The following is a 14885-nucleotide window of genomic DNA, read 5'->3' as shown; positions in this document are numbered from 1 at the left end:
TCCTCAATAGCGCCTTTTAACCACTACGTTAGTATGAATGTGAAATATTCAGGAACATGAGTAACTGGAATGGTATCCTTTTATCTTAAATAGGCAGCGTATTTAGAGAGTATTGTGAGATACTACCAAACCACAGACTGTTTTTTTCTAACTAAAGTTAACAAGCAGCAGAGAAGTATGAAACAGTACTTACTAATGTCATACTTGTAATGCAGTGTGTGTACAGCATGGTGTTCCTGGCAGAAGTTTTCAGAGGTTTCTCTTGTAAATCATACCATGCTCACTGTGGCCTGTTTATTATCTCATTTTATCAGTGCGAATTCTGAATAACTCCTGTGGGTTAGATACTGATGTACCAGAGTGACTTGAGATTAACAACTGAGTTCTGATTTAATTGCAGCTGGTATAGAGTGAAAAAATGGACAACTATCATCTGATTTATACTGGCATAAGGCAAGAGTAGCCTGGGCAAAGTTTTGTGCCTATTTGAACTTTTAAATCCCAAATTCTGTTCCCAGTTTCACTAAGGTGAAGTTGTTTGTTTAAAGGTATACTTAAAATCAAGTATACACTATGTGCTTAAATGTGTGCATGTCATGGGAAAGGACATCAACATTACAACAAATCAAGCCATTTTAGACTACCCTGTGCTAGGCTTCTTTTTTGCAAAAAGTAGATTTTCACTTCAGGATATAGAAAAGAAATCTCTAACATGGAGAAGATACACTAAGTCACTATATGCAATGAGGGACTTCTAAATTACGTTGTTTCTTCCTATTTAATGTAGATATATGTAGATTTATGCTTGGCTTTTGTTTCTTGTTCTTGACTAAGAATATCCCTCTCAGCTCCTTTTTTTAAAGGAGATGTCAAGCATAAAGATGTTATCAGTGGTTGCAGATATGAATTTACAATATAAGTAGGGGGAAATAAACGGAAATGCAAAGATTTTGGAAAAAGTTTGCAACTTATGCAAAGTGAAGTCATACTGAGTAGTAGTAAAATTTAGATTCATACATTAAAAATGAGTAGACTGAAAAGAATAAAATATAAGTATTCATTATATTAAAATGATTGAACTTTGTATATAATTCTGTTCATCTTCTGTTCTAATTCAAAGAAAAGATGAGACCACAACTGTGGTTCAGTTCTACAGCCTCTGTAACCCACTCACTGGAAATTTATTTAATACCCAAATTCAGCCAGTATTTTAGGATATAAGAACTGTCATGTTGAGTCAGCTCAAACTTCTGCCTGGCCAGATCTTTCTTCTATGACAATAGCCTCTAATAGGACAGTCAGGAGGGGTTTATAAGAAACAGGGTGTCTATGAAATAATTCTTTTCTGTTTATAGCAATCTGCAGTTACATCTTGTTCATCTTGTTTAATAGTCCTTGGTTGACCTGTGTGCCATTAATTTGTGTAATCTTTTTTTGATCCCACTTTTGCTTTTGGTGACTACAGTATCCTGTGGCAACGAATTACGGATTTTAATTATATGTTATGTGAAGAGGTTCTTCCTTTTGCTACTGTGAAATACTGAGAATTGCATGTTCTTTGTTCTTGAGAAATAATGAGTGATCATTTCTTTGTACAGAAATAGTTTTATATCTATGACTCTTCTGGGTTGCCCTTCACTGGACCTATTCTAATTTTATTACAGCTTTGGGAAAAAGAATGAAGTAATTTGAGAGGGAAGGTCTTGACTTTTGATCACAGAAAAGTGAGATTCACCAGCTGTTTTATGAAGCAGTATATTTTGTTTTTTAAAAGCGCATATCATCTTGTAGATCTGCAGTGAATCAGTTCCTGTTAGATGTAAGTTTTTGCTGGAGAGCTTTGTACAACCTGCTGGAAAGTACAATTAATCGGAGTTTGCTCTGATCTGCTGCTCAGCGTGAAGATAAGAAGAAGAAGGGAAGATGGGTCTGAACCACACCTCTAAAGCCTGAACCCTAACGTGGCCTTCTATTAGTGGAAGGAAGGCAGTTTTATCAGAAATGAGGATCTTGTGACCAAGTAGAGTATATGTAGGAAAACCTCAATAAAATGCACCCTCATTTTCACAGAGGTGTAAATGCTTTAGCGTATGCGCTACACTGAGACATTGCACAGTCAGTCCTTCACAACCATGAGTGTCCTGCACAGTGATCAAAAGGGCCCATACTGACTGAAGGGATAATTGAGATATTTAAGCCTGGAGTCAAATCTTTGCTGAGTTCATCAACTTTTCTATCCTTGGGCAGCAGCGTAGCTAATTAGAGATATTAGAGGTAGTAAGGATACTGTTTTATGCATGTTTTTGTGTACTTAACGGTAAGACAGTGCAGTGGTTATGTAAAAACATGGCTTTCCTATCTGTCTGAACAGACAGAAAGAGAGTGGAAAAGTTCAAAGGCTGCTTTCTCCAGATAGGCATGGCTTGAGAAGGATGCTGTGTGTGAACAGAACTAACAGCAACAGTGCAAATCAGAGGTGGAAAATGAAGGGCTATCATTATTTTACAACATTTTTGGTGCTTTCTCTTCCAGTCGGGATGCAGATAAAACACTGCGTGGCTGATGTTCTGGCAAGATTTATACATGGCAGAATCTCACTAGTAATTGTCTTCCACATTTATAGCAGCAGAAACAACAAGTACCAAGACACCTTAGGAAATGTTGGTTGCATAATGCACTTGACCAAAATGGTTCTACCGTGTTTACTAATACTAATGTTTCCACTTGTGCGCTTCAATTGCTAGAGTCTGCACTCATGGAGAGCCTCCCAATACGAATGTCATGTGGGTATATTTGAGACTTTGTGGCTGCAGATATAAATAACAGGTACAGTTTAGGTTCTGTGGCTTCAAACAATGTTTTTGCTAGCTAAAACTTCATCCCTTGCCCTTAAAAGGCCAGATCCTGCCTCTGATTAGTACTTCCCCTGCCTCCCACTTCTCCCACCACCTGCCCCAGACCTTCCTCACCTCCAGATAAGTGTTACTGTGCCCTCTCTCCGGTCTGACTCCTGCCTCTTCCCTGGCCTCAACTCTCCCTTTGCATGATTTCATGTCCCATCTGCTTCAATCCTGGCACCCCTGATGCGGGGTCCTAAGGAAAACCCCACCTTGGCACAGTGAGTTAAAGTGTGAGGAGTTAAACAAATGTGAAAAGAGTTAAACAAATGGGCTAGAATGAGTATGCTGGAAGGAAGAGTTCAGGTTGGTTGCAACTTTTTCTGTCCTGTCCCACAGATACTTACTCTGGGTCCGTTTTGTTTCCGATGTTTCACAGCTATGTTGGACCATGAGTGTTGGTTACAGTAACCTTAAGCTTCCTCTTATATGATCCCTTATGACAGGCACCGGAGCAAGAGAAGGACAAGGAGAAAGCAAACTACTTTCCCCAATGCGGGTGACGAGTTTACACAGTGAAAGAGACACCTGTTGATCTTTGACTCATTCAACAAAGAAGTCACGTCAAATACTAACCTGAAAAATTCCTGGTAAGTGATTAAACCCTGAGACAATAGCATATTTCTGCATCTTGACGCTGTTAGAAACCACAGGCATCCTCAGTGATATTCTCCCTTTGATGCTTTGAGATCAGAAGTAATTTTGATCGAAAACTGGAGGAATTACCCCAAACATATTAATGCTAAAGGAGATTCTTTTGTTTTGGTCTTTAGTTACCCTCAGAACCATTGCACACTGCTTAAGATCTCAAAGAGTTATGGCTAAATTAAAATAAATACATTGCAAATGTATTTAATTACAAAATCACACTAATTTGGACAGAGAATGCTTTCATGGTACTTGTCCTGATGCTGATCAATAGCTGTGTTGATTTTCAGAAAGACTGTCCAGACTTTCTAAAGTAATTGGACTTCTCACTTCACCTAAGGCTCTGAATATGGCCATTTAATTTGATTCCTAGCTAGGTCTTTGTTTGAAAGTCAAAAATACCAAAACTGAATGTTCCTGGCTAAAAACTGAAAAAGACTAGGCTTTTGGGTGTTGTGTTGATTTTTCTTCCCCCCTGAGTTGTGGCAATTTTAAGACAGAAATATTTTCTTGGGAGAAGGGGGATGCTTTCAGCTGAAAATGTCAACCAGCCCTCCTCCTCACAGCGCTCTGACCAGCTCTGCCAGGAACTTTGCTGATGTTCTGCCTATTACTCAGAAAAGCACTTTGCAATTCTATAAACAGGTACTATTATTATTCTAGCTACTTGGCATGGCAAAGCACTGCCATGACTGTATTGCAGGGCTAGTGAAATGTACTGCAACCTGCAAGAAAGTGTGGTGGGCACCTCGACCGTTATTTGTGCTTTGGTCTTGTAGGTCTCAACATTCATGTAGTCATGAGTCTAAAATGAAGGGCCTTGTGTAAGGGCTGTGGGGATGGAAATGTGACAAATACCCAAACTTCAGTGCATTAATTACCAATCCAAGAGAAACAATTATGCTCTTTGCCATTTTGGGCTAGTCCTCTAGAGGTAACCGCTCATCAGGCTCAGTCTTTGCTGCTCCCTCTAGCTCAGCTTTCTGGTAGAAGGAACCTAGGTCCTGAGCAGTATCTAAATGGAGCACTTCTGAGTTGGATCCTTCCTCTGCTCCTTCCCAACCCATCCTGTGGAGCTGTCTTAACAAACTGCTTCCCCTTGACTCTGCGAAGCAGTTTCCCAAAACTTAAGTTAGACTCACAAGATGTGATTCTTCTTACCTGACCTCAGGTGCCCACAAGGTGTGTGTCCAAAGCAGAATTAGTCTCTCTGGGCTCTCTTACAATCAATAGACAATAATCCAGAGAGTTCAGCTGACCAAATGTAAGTACCTACTTGAGGTTGAGATATATTCCATACTAAATTCCCTGAGTGGGTCTCAGTGGGGTTTAGAGTGAGTCTGAGGTGACCAGATGAGGTGCTTACATTATAGACATTGATGCTTAATCAGAGCAATCCCTCTCAGACTGCCTGAAGGCAGGAGGCCTTATTTGGTTTTCCTGGAAGATACCAATACTACAAGAAACTCTTAGCTTAGGTAGGGATGTCTGCCATAATAACTGCTTGCAGTAGTCCTGTGATCTCTATATTAATTTAATTTACAACTTAGACTGTCTCATTGGTCTTCCCTGCTATCTTTTCCCCAAAGTCAGGAATGTACCATGGCCATTATCTTCAGATGGATAGTTCTGTTCTAGCTGTGCTGGTACTTAGTGACACACTGATGCCATGCACATACCATGCAAGTACTTGCAAACTTCTAGACAGTATTTTCACAGAGTTCATCCACATGTTGCGCAAAATCACAGTCCTCATAAACCAGCTTACCAGACTGAGACCTGGAGTTCTGAGGGAAAATGGGACTGAGCAGGAACGCAGTAGGTCTGTGTTCCTGCTTCAGCTGCTAAGGTATGTGACTTTGAGGTAAATCAGTTCTCCTCCCTGTGCCTGTCTTGTCTGTAATATAGGGACAATGAGGCTTATTTCCTTTGTAAGGCAGTTTGAGATCAGCGGGAGATAAGTAGTATGCAAGAGCAATTTTTGTTTTCCTGATTGAATTCACTTAGGCAAAGTATTTGTTTGTTTATTGTTCCAGCAAAAATATCTTTTCTTTCCCTGCTCAATCACACACATTTTTGGGGCATCCCATGACTCGCTTTGCAGACACCGGTGAGATGGAAGTACACTGATATGCTGACAGTTATTTTGAAATCATGGCTTCAAAACAATAGAAATAACTCAGATTACTTGCTTGTATAGTACTCAACTTGGTGTTGAGTGTGAATGCAACACAGATAAAATGATGATATGGCTATATTAATTTATTTATTGTTATTAATTAATAGGACCTTTAGTGGTAATCGTTTTATATTTTAATTCTACCATCCAAGGTTCCCACTGGCAGAACACAGGGTGCATTGGCGACCATGGAAAACTTCATGGCACCACTGAGCACCATCAGCGAGCTTGGACTTCAGCACAGCAAGGCTAAGTTCCTCCACAGCAAGGTGAGTGGGCCCTCCCGACGCAAGCGGGAGTTCATGCCGGATGAGAAGAAGGACAACATGTACTGGGAGAAGAGGCGCAAGAACAACGAGGCAGCCAAGCGCTCACGGGAGAAGAGGCGTCTCAATGACTTCGCCATGGAGAGCCAGCTGGCTGCTCTCAGTGAGGAGAATGCCATCCTCAGGACAGAGCTGCTGTCCCTGAAACTGCGTTTTGGGCTCATCAGCCCAGACACCGGCACCCATCAGGGCTGCTCTGTCCAGGACTTGCTGGGAATTTATTTTGGAGGACACAAAGCTGTCCCCCCATTTCCCGAGGCAGAGTCCTTTGCTAGGGATTCCTGCTTCTTCAGGACAAATAGCTTTGTGCCGAAGGTGCTGAAGACAGCTGATTTTTCATGCAAAAGCTTTGACCCATCCAGAAATATCCTCAGCTGTGACTCACAGCAGGCTCTCATGGGCACCCAGTGTGACCTTAGCCTTCACCAGTCAAAAAGGCTTGATTCAGCCTTCAGATCCACATTTTGCTCTCCTTTCCTCAATTATCACTGCCCAGACAAATATGCCTACCACTTCCCCTTGTCAGACAGTGCCTGCTTCTTGTCTCCTTCCCCCAGCCTAACTGAGGTGAGCAAAGAAAGCACCCAAACTGTCTCAGATGAAGACGATGAGCAACAGGTGCCCAAAATTTCTCCCCTACCCCTATACAGCCTGCCCTGCCCTTCAGAAGACCACCCAAAGGGCCGAAGCTATTCTGCTCTGCCTCACAAACTCCGAATTAAGACCAAAGCCCTCAGCACCTGGGAGGAGGGCAGCTTGGACTCCCACTGACATGGCAGAAGACTGGCCTGCTCTAGAAGGCCAATGCAAGACCTTCCAAAGACATGAGGGGTTTGGAAGGAGGGAGAGAGAGAGAGGGGAAGGTCTTATGCTTCAAAGTGGGATGCAGTTTTCTCTGTTTTGCATAAATGATAGTGGGTTTATAGGCCTGGGCTGCATCACTACAGCACAATTACATTTGACACCCTATGTTGGCTGTGATGCTCCACTTACCATAGGAGACCTGCCAGGTCCTGTGGTCACTGTGTGAGTAAGTCACAGTTTCACCCTGCTCACACGCCAAACTAAAGTGTGAAAGGACCAAAGGCAGGAAGAGGCTAAGATAGTGGCGATGGTAGCCACACCATGTAATACAATAGTGGCTCCACACCACAACTACAGCTGCTTGGTGTGGCAACCATTTTAATTCCCTTTCTTACTTTTGTTTCTTTTTTTTTTTTTCTTTCTCCTTCATCCTCTTAAATGGGGCTTGTTTGACATTTGAAGCTATTGATGGAAACAGCTTCACAGACCTTCTCACCCTAGCTGTCTGGAGCAAGAAAAAGTAGAGTGATTAAAAAGGCAGTAGATTTACACTGGCAATAATAAATAAGGCATTTTTCAGAAATGACCTTTCCATATTTGGAATTTGCCTTTATAAAACATTCTCTCACCTTTAGCTGAGTTGGCCAATACATTTCCTTATTTTGAAATGAATTATTTATAAAATAAAAATAAAAAATAAAAAAATAAAAATTTTTACCAGAATTGTCAGTAAACTGAATAGAAAGCATTTCAACATTTTAGATTTTTTTAAATGATTTTTTAAATTATTTAGCCAGCTTAAAATGCAAGTGAGCATCTTAGTTAACATATGGCTGCATACATTAATCAAGGTAAATTGTGACTGGCAGTGCTGGACTCAGAGTTGGATGTACTCACTGATGACACTGTCCAAGTTTAAGAGGCTGAACCAAAGAGCTGGCACTGATGGTTTCTCTTGAGTTTCAGTGCCTGGCATCTTTGCAACACTCAGAAATAATAGAGGAAGATAATACTTTAGTATTCTAGATGGATAGTCTAGTATAGACTGTGACTTTTGGATCCGTGCTGATGCAGAGTGTGTAGCATCATTGAATGAGCCACAGACATGGAGCAAAATGGACTGGACTTTCCAAAAAACAGTAAAGGCTACATTGCTGCTTCAGAGATCTCCTGGACATGGAGGAACTGATTTCCACCCCTATATGAAGGAGCCAGCAGACTGAGAAGTGTAAGGTACCCAGGGCACAAGAGGTGGTGCATAACATGTTCTGTCTGGTAGGTTCCCTTTATCAGGAAATATCAGGGAGGACTTGTATGTGAGCGATACCTGGGGACAGTGGTTCAGAGTCATCTTTGTTGATACTTTATACTGTTGTGCCCAAACCGAGAAGCTTCGTGATGCCCCTCATGTCCCAAGGACAGAGCTGCTTGCTTTAGTCATTACTTAACATAATTTACTCAGTGCTGTGCTGTCTGTGAATGGGCTCTAACATCTGCGTCTCTTGGACTGAAGTTCCCGCTGGAGCGAGATGGCTCTCCAGCCTGGAGCACTGCTTAGCAATTGCAGTTGGCCTTTGGAAGTGCACACAGCAAGGATAACTCTTCCAGCTCACTCACCTCCCTGAGGCTTCACATGTGTCTGCTGGGCTGTGGGAATTGCTCACTCACCAAAAAATTGTAGTGAGATGCGTTAGGAAGCATCTGCAGACTAGATGCCTCTAGTTCTTTTTGGAAGCCTGCTCTCAGGCTGGGCAAGGTGGTGTTCTGCTCCTGTATGGTGCTTCCTGCAGGACATTCTGCCCCTTCTCCAGGTGTTCAAGGAGCATCCATGCCGAGATATTTCTAGCACTGTGTCAACATTAGGTTTAACTATTCCAGGTCACAGGGGTGTCCATTCTGTCTCTCAGGAAACTGCTCTGTTCCAGATCGCCAGAGTTTTGTTTGTTTAATATTATCTAATACCTTCTGGTCCAGCCCCTAAAGGCTTTTAAAGCATTTTGCTCCCTTTTTACCTGTGCACATACTGCAAATAGTGTATGTATTCCTCAGGGTACCTGCATGGCCACTTTCCTTGTCCATCCTGCCTTCCCACTGCTTGGGAGAGTCTGCACTGCAGCGGTGGCAGTAAGTGTGGAGTAAGTTAGATATAGCCGAAGTACTTTAACCCAGTCAACCTGAGACTGCCAGCAGCATAGCACAGAGCTCAGTGCAGGGCAGCCCGACATCATGAGCAGGTTCTGCTGCTATAGCTACATTGAGCTTAAAACTAGCTTAGCCTCAATGAGCAGTAGCTTCTTTAAGGACATTAAGACCTACTTTACTCCGTTCCTCAGCCTCCTCACTTTAAGAGCTGCACAGTGTCTGCTGTCTGCGCTCAGACCTGGGCTCACTCCAAGGACTCAGGATCTAGGTCTGGATTTTGAGCGCCCAAAGAGCTGTCAAACGCATAGCTCCAAGGTACACGTGGTGCTGTGTGGAGGCAGAGGAAGAAAGTGTAAACTAGGAAAGTGTAAAATTCATGTTCAGGTTTCCAGTACTGACTACTGGGCTCATATGTCCCCCTATTTTCTTGACCTTGCTTTCTCCCTGCTGTATCTTAGTGCTGAATTATGCAGGATATGCCACACCTACAAGGTAGCTGAGCGTGGTGATTCATTTGCTTTACAAAACAGTAGCCAAAGATAGTTCTCAGGGATGTATTCCAGGTATATCTGTAATTTCTCATCCTCAGTTTTCTCTTTCTACCTCTTCCACGTTTTGTCTTGTTTCCTAAGGAAATGAGGCTAATGCAGTTCTGTGTTTCTGTGCCAGTCTGTCATCCCTAAACATTTTTTTGACTTGTTGGACAAATACAGTCCAATCTGATGGAAGAGAAGAGATCTCAAAGAGAATAAGTAACTTCAGATTGCATGAAAATAGGTGGTTGGGGCAGAGGAGGCCAATCTATCATATCCGTACTGATAGAAAAGCTACCGTGCCTGCCCAGCCCTGCTAGAAATTGGGAGAATAACATAGGAGCTCAACATCATAACTCACATTCCCAGTTTTGCTGCTCACAGAACTGCCTAGTACCTTTATATATTACACTGTTTTTGTTAAAATTTCAGGTTTTGCAGAACGAGGACAGTTGTCGGGGATATTTTTCTAGAAAGGATTTTATTGATAATAAATGAATGTGCCAATAATAAGAGAGTGTAAAAGGACAAACGGCACAGCCTGATGTGGGATATAATCCTCACGTCTTAGCTCGGTTTGGAAGAAGAATGCCCTTAATGTGAATTGTACAGAGGGAGATCTGCACTTTGCTATAAGGTGTATCAACATGTTGTGCCTAATAAAACTCTATTTCCAAAAGTGGCCTGTTGGGATTGTATCACTGCCAAGCTTTCCTTCTCAGGAGCGACTGGTATGATAAATACATCCCCTGGAGATAAGGTCTGCTCACAAGGAGCACAGGGAACTGTGAAGAAGGGCAAGGATTAAACAGCATCCCGCACCAAGCTGCGGTGCAATGGGGGCAGCACTACTGTACTCATGGGGATGAAGGGAAACCAGAGTACTGCAACTGCTCTTCAGGTGTGAAACTTGACACAGTGATGCTTGCAGATTAAAAGAAACCACAAGTGTGTCGATTTCCTGTGCTATTCCCCCCGTCCTCCCTTCCCCTCCAAACAGGTAGAGACAGACCATAGCAATAAGAAGGCTTAGAAATTGTTTTGCTAGAAAAAAAATCACCTCTGCCCTATGGCTGCCCTTCCCAAGCATCACTGGGAAGGCTCTTCCATGGCCTTCCTCTGGCTTGCTGCCTGTTGCAAGCATTGCAGAATATAGCAAGCTGTAAACAAGTGAGTTCAGGTACTGGCAGCAGTCTATCCTAGCGACAGAGCTTAGTGTAGGCTAGCTCACCCTGCTATTTAGGATGTGTTTTGCAGCACAGGCTGAGTTCGGTGCTAGCAGAGAGGAGGTGGCCCCAGCCCTGTGCTGCAGATGGTCCCTGGCAGAGCAGGCCCCGAGCAGTTTAACCCTGCAGGTGTCAAGAGCCAGGATTTTTCTCAGGGAGCGGACACGCTTCTTCTGAAGAGTGTTAAGAAATGAGTAATGCTTCCTGTTTGTTGTCTCCCTGCTGGTGCACGAGCTGGGGGCTGAACCTGGAGTCGGAGTTAACGGCAGTGTAAACTGCCGGGAAGGGTGGGATGGCAGCAGGAAGAGCAAGCAGGAGAGGATGAAAAGGTGTGAGATAAGCCAGCCCTGTTTCCACACCTGGCTTTATCTCACGCCACCTTGTGCTCCTCTCTCAAATGTCTCTCTTTTTCCAGGTTTAGCTTTTCCTCCCCTCTGGGGCTGCACACCTGGCCTAGGACGCGTGGGAGGAGATGCAGACGGGGAGGGTATTTCCGCTCCCTCCGCGCTTTTATCTCCACTTGTACTGCCTTGTCCTTGAGAAAGTTTCCTACTGGTAGCCTGTGGGCGATCCAGTCCTCTCTATTGATTATCCCTGCCCCAATTTGGCTATTTAATAATATCTTCAAATAAGAGTGATTATTAAACTAATTGCTTTAGGTAATGAGAGCCAGAGGGCTTGCCTGGGAGGCATCTGACCTGATTTCTGGTTCTGCTCAAGCTTAAAAGCTAATTCATTAACCAGCTTTTGTTCCAAAGCAGTTTTAAGTAGTTTTTGAGTTGATTAATTACAGGGAGGAGTGTTATATAATAAAGCAACTGTGTGTGAGTCTGAAGGAGGGAGGTGAGTAAAATGTTTCATGTTTCCTGAGCCTGGGGGCCCTGTTCGCTTTTGTGATGGAAAAACGCGGTGTCTGGGGAAAGACATGACGGTGAGGCATTGCGGGGAGTGGGTGGGAGGGTATGGATGAACACGGATGTAGGTGGAGTGGGTTGCTCACTGTATTCTTCACTGGCCCCAGGAGTCCTGGAGGTGGGGGGAATCCATTCCACGTCCTGTTCGACTCCACAGCCTTGATTTCGGTTGCTGAGTCAAACGTTGTAATCACATAGTTTTGCAAATCTGAACTGGAAATCTCTTGGGAAGATTTTGCATCAAAATCCATTTTGGTCCCACATGGGAGGGAAGAAAGCAAAAAAAAGACAGAAAGAAGCATGTCTAAAAGTTTATGCACCTTTGAACTGTTTTGCTCACTTCCATGTTAAAAAAAAAAAAAAGGCATAATTGGAGGAAGGTGGAAAGTGTTTTATATTTTTCCACAAATAAACATTTTGTATCTATTTTAGGTTTTGTTATAAGTACTGGTCAGCCTTGATTAAGAGATCTACTCCCCATGAGCTTGCTTGCATCTCTTTGGAAACCTATTCTGATATTTACCAGAATGGAAGGATCAAAAGCACCATCCTAATTCAGGACCAACTTGTATTTGACTGTAATGTTGATTTGATCCATGGTTAAGCAACTGTAAACTAATGCCACAGTTTTAATGTCAGCCCAGTTTCCACTGGCAACTACAGGCCTGTGTGTATCAATACTACTTGGTGATGTTTGTTCTTTACAGAGGTGAAATCGAGAAATAAAGTGGGTGAGGAGATTTGCAGGCAAAAACTAGCTAGCGTCAGTGAGAACAAGCCCAAGAGGGGACACCTCAGTCCCAGCATCGCCGGTGTCTCATCCTGCAGGCACCTGAGCAGGAGGAATCACACACACACATGCACATACACGTTTGGGGTGGCAGCTTGGCCGCGGTCCCGCTGTGGCGCTCCTCCGGTGAGCAAGCACTGGCACACGTGGCCAGCCCAGGCTGCACCGAAGCGTGGCCGCCGCGATCACTTTCATTAGAAAGCACAACCAGCGGAGGAAGAAATGGTGTATAAATATCAGCCTTTTATTTTGCATACGAGCTCGTGGTTACAGCACTTCCCCAGGAAATGAAAGATTGTGCTTCAATTCCCTCTGCAGGCTGCAAGGATTCAAAACGGCTTCCCAGACCCTGTGGGAAGCTCCTGGCCCAGCTGCTGCAGCAAAGCTGGGCACTGTCCTCCGGCCGCTTGAACCGCCGCTGCTGCGCAGCCAGGAATTCAGGGGCCGAGGGCCACAAAGACCAAGAGGAGAGGGAGCCCAGGACTGTGGTTTTCCCCTTCCTTGCAGCAGAGATGAAGCATTCGGTGGCATTTAAACTTTTCATGAAACTCTTTTGCCTTCTGAGCTTAATGTTCTGGTCAGTCACAAGCAAATCTCACTCTTGCAATGCTGTTTTAATATGTATTTTTAAAGCAGTGCTTTCCCCTCTGCAAATATCCTCCTTCCATAATCAATAGCTATTTTTTTCTCAAATTTAAAAAATATAACCATTTTGCTATACCAGGCAACAGTTTTGCTGATCATAATGGAAAGTACTTAAAAGCCTCCCACAAATTCCAGGAAATACAGTTATAGGTGTTATTTTGAGTAGCACCTCAGTGGCATCTGTTGTATAGTAAACACATGCAGTAAGTGGTTGAGAATAAGGGGGAAATAGTGAAATGAAAAAAGGTTCTGGTATCATAAAATTATTCAATCTGGCAAAAACTAAAAATGACTGCAATGAGTCGGAGAAGATCTCACCACCCTGAACGACTGTGGAAGAAAATGCAGGGGAATTTAATGTTGAAAAATACAAATTAATGCACATAGGAAAAAGCCATGACCTTAACAAGTCACATATGATAACTTCAAATTAACAGCACTCTGCAGAGCAATTTTGATGTCCTAGTGAGCTCGCGCTTTCAACGCTGTGTGCCATTCTGGTCCTCCTGCCTTCAAAAAGATGCAGTAAAGAGAGGGCAAGGATGGTGCCTAAGATGCCAGGTTTTCAAGTGGGAGAGAGGTAATTGAGAGGGACACGCTACAGATATCTAAATATGCATCATGCAAGACCTGTAGCATTTGAACAGGGAGCAATTGCTCACTGTTTTCCATAATGTAGAATTAGCCAGCATTGAATGAAAGTGGGCAGAACTTTTTTAAAATAGAAAAGCAGAAGGAAGTATTTTTTCATGCAGTGCACAGTTAAACCGTGGAGCTTGTTACCACAGGATGTTTTGGATGCCAGAAATATAAATGAGGTCAAAAAGTGATTAGACAAGTTCAGGGAGCATAAGTCCATCAGGGGCAATTAAACACAGAGGTGTGGATAGACTCTCCGGCTCAGGAAGTCTCTAAACTGCAGACCGCAGGAACTGGGAAGGCAGTGGAAGCTCCCTTTGCTCTCACAAAGTTTTTCTTAAGCATCCACCAGTTTTGGAGACAGCTTCTAGGCTGGATGAAGCTTTGGTCAGATCCAAATGCTCTTCTGTCTTTGTGCATCTGAAAAGAGCATTTTTCTGCTGCCAAACACTGCACTCTCTAAAAAGGCAAAAAAACCCTCTCACATTTCAAGCACTGTTTTTCACACCTTCGTGGTGTTAGATGGAGAGATGACTACAGAGTTTTCCCTTAAGAAGATGAGTTAATGATGACCTTTAGGTCATGCGAAGGACCAAAACTGAATCATTACTGAGGTAGGAAAAGTTAGCAATGACTTCTGGAAATAAGCATTACATTCAGAATACCCCACTGCTTGACCTATTGTATAGCACTCGGGTGTGCACATAAGGGTAATGCCATTTCAAAAATCTCTTTGAAATTTCATCTTGGCCATGTTTCCACTATTATGAAATAATTAGAAGGGAAAATGTCAAACCATACACAACTATCGGCATTAATCATTTGCAAAATGAACTTGTCCTACATCGTAGCCCCAGCTACAAGGGAATGAAGCAGCTTAGCTGTAGATGGACCATATTTTGCTAATGCACACCACTTTGGGAGAAATTCTGGCTTTTAAAGGACATAAGCACCCACCGCCACAAGACTTCACACTACAAAATGGCTCAAAATCCTGAAGGCTGTGGGCCCTCTCCCACCTCCTGCAGTGCGGTGGTGTAGACGTCTGCCCTAAACCACCATTCAGACAGGAGACACAGGCAGCTAAGCCTCAAACTTGAACTGAATTCCCCCACCCCCAACCTATAGGATTCTCTGTCAGT

At 43.3% G+C, this 14885-nt stretch overlaps 1 protein-coding gene across 1 annotated transcript; it reads left to right on the top strand.

The window, feature by feature from the left end:
• The first annotated feature begins 5912 nt into the window (after positions 1-5912).
• NFILZ (NFIL3 like basic leucine zipper) lies at positions 5913-6821 on the top strand. The gene has a single exon (XM_013944631.2). It carries the CDS (start codon positions 5913-5915, stop codon positions 6819-6821), a length of 909 nt encoding a protein of 302 aa, XP_013800085.2.
• Positions 6822-14885: the final 8064 nt, after the last annotated feature.

Source organism: Apteryx mantelli, chromosome 30, assembly GCF_036417845.1.
Source record: "Apteryx mantelli isolate bAptMan1 chromosome 30, bAptMan1.hap1, whole genome shotgun sequence".
Lineage (NCBI taxonomy): Eukaryota > Metazoa > Chordata > Aves > Apterygiformes > Apterygidae > Apteryx > Apteryx mantelli.
This window is presented reverse-complemented; position numbering and strand designations above follow the sequence as displayed.

Bases quoted from the DNA above. Each gene is read 5' to 3' on its own strand.
- NFILZ (XM_013944631.2), top strand. From the start codon at position 5,913: ATGGAAAACTTCATGGCACCACTGAGCACCATCAGCGAGCTTGGACTT.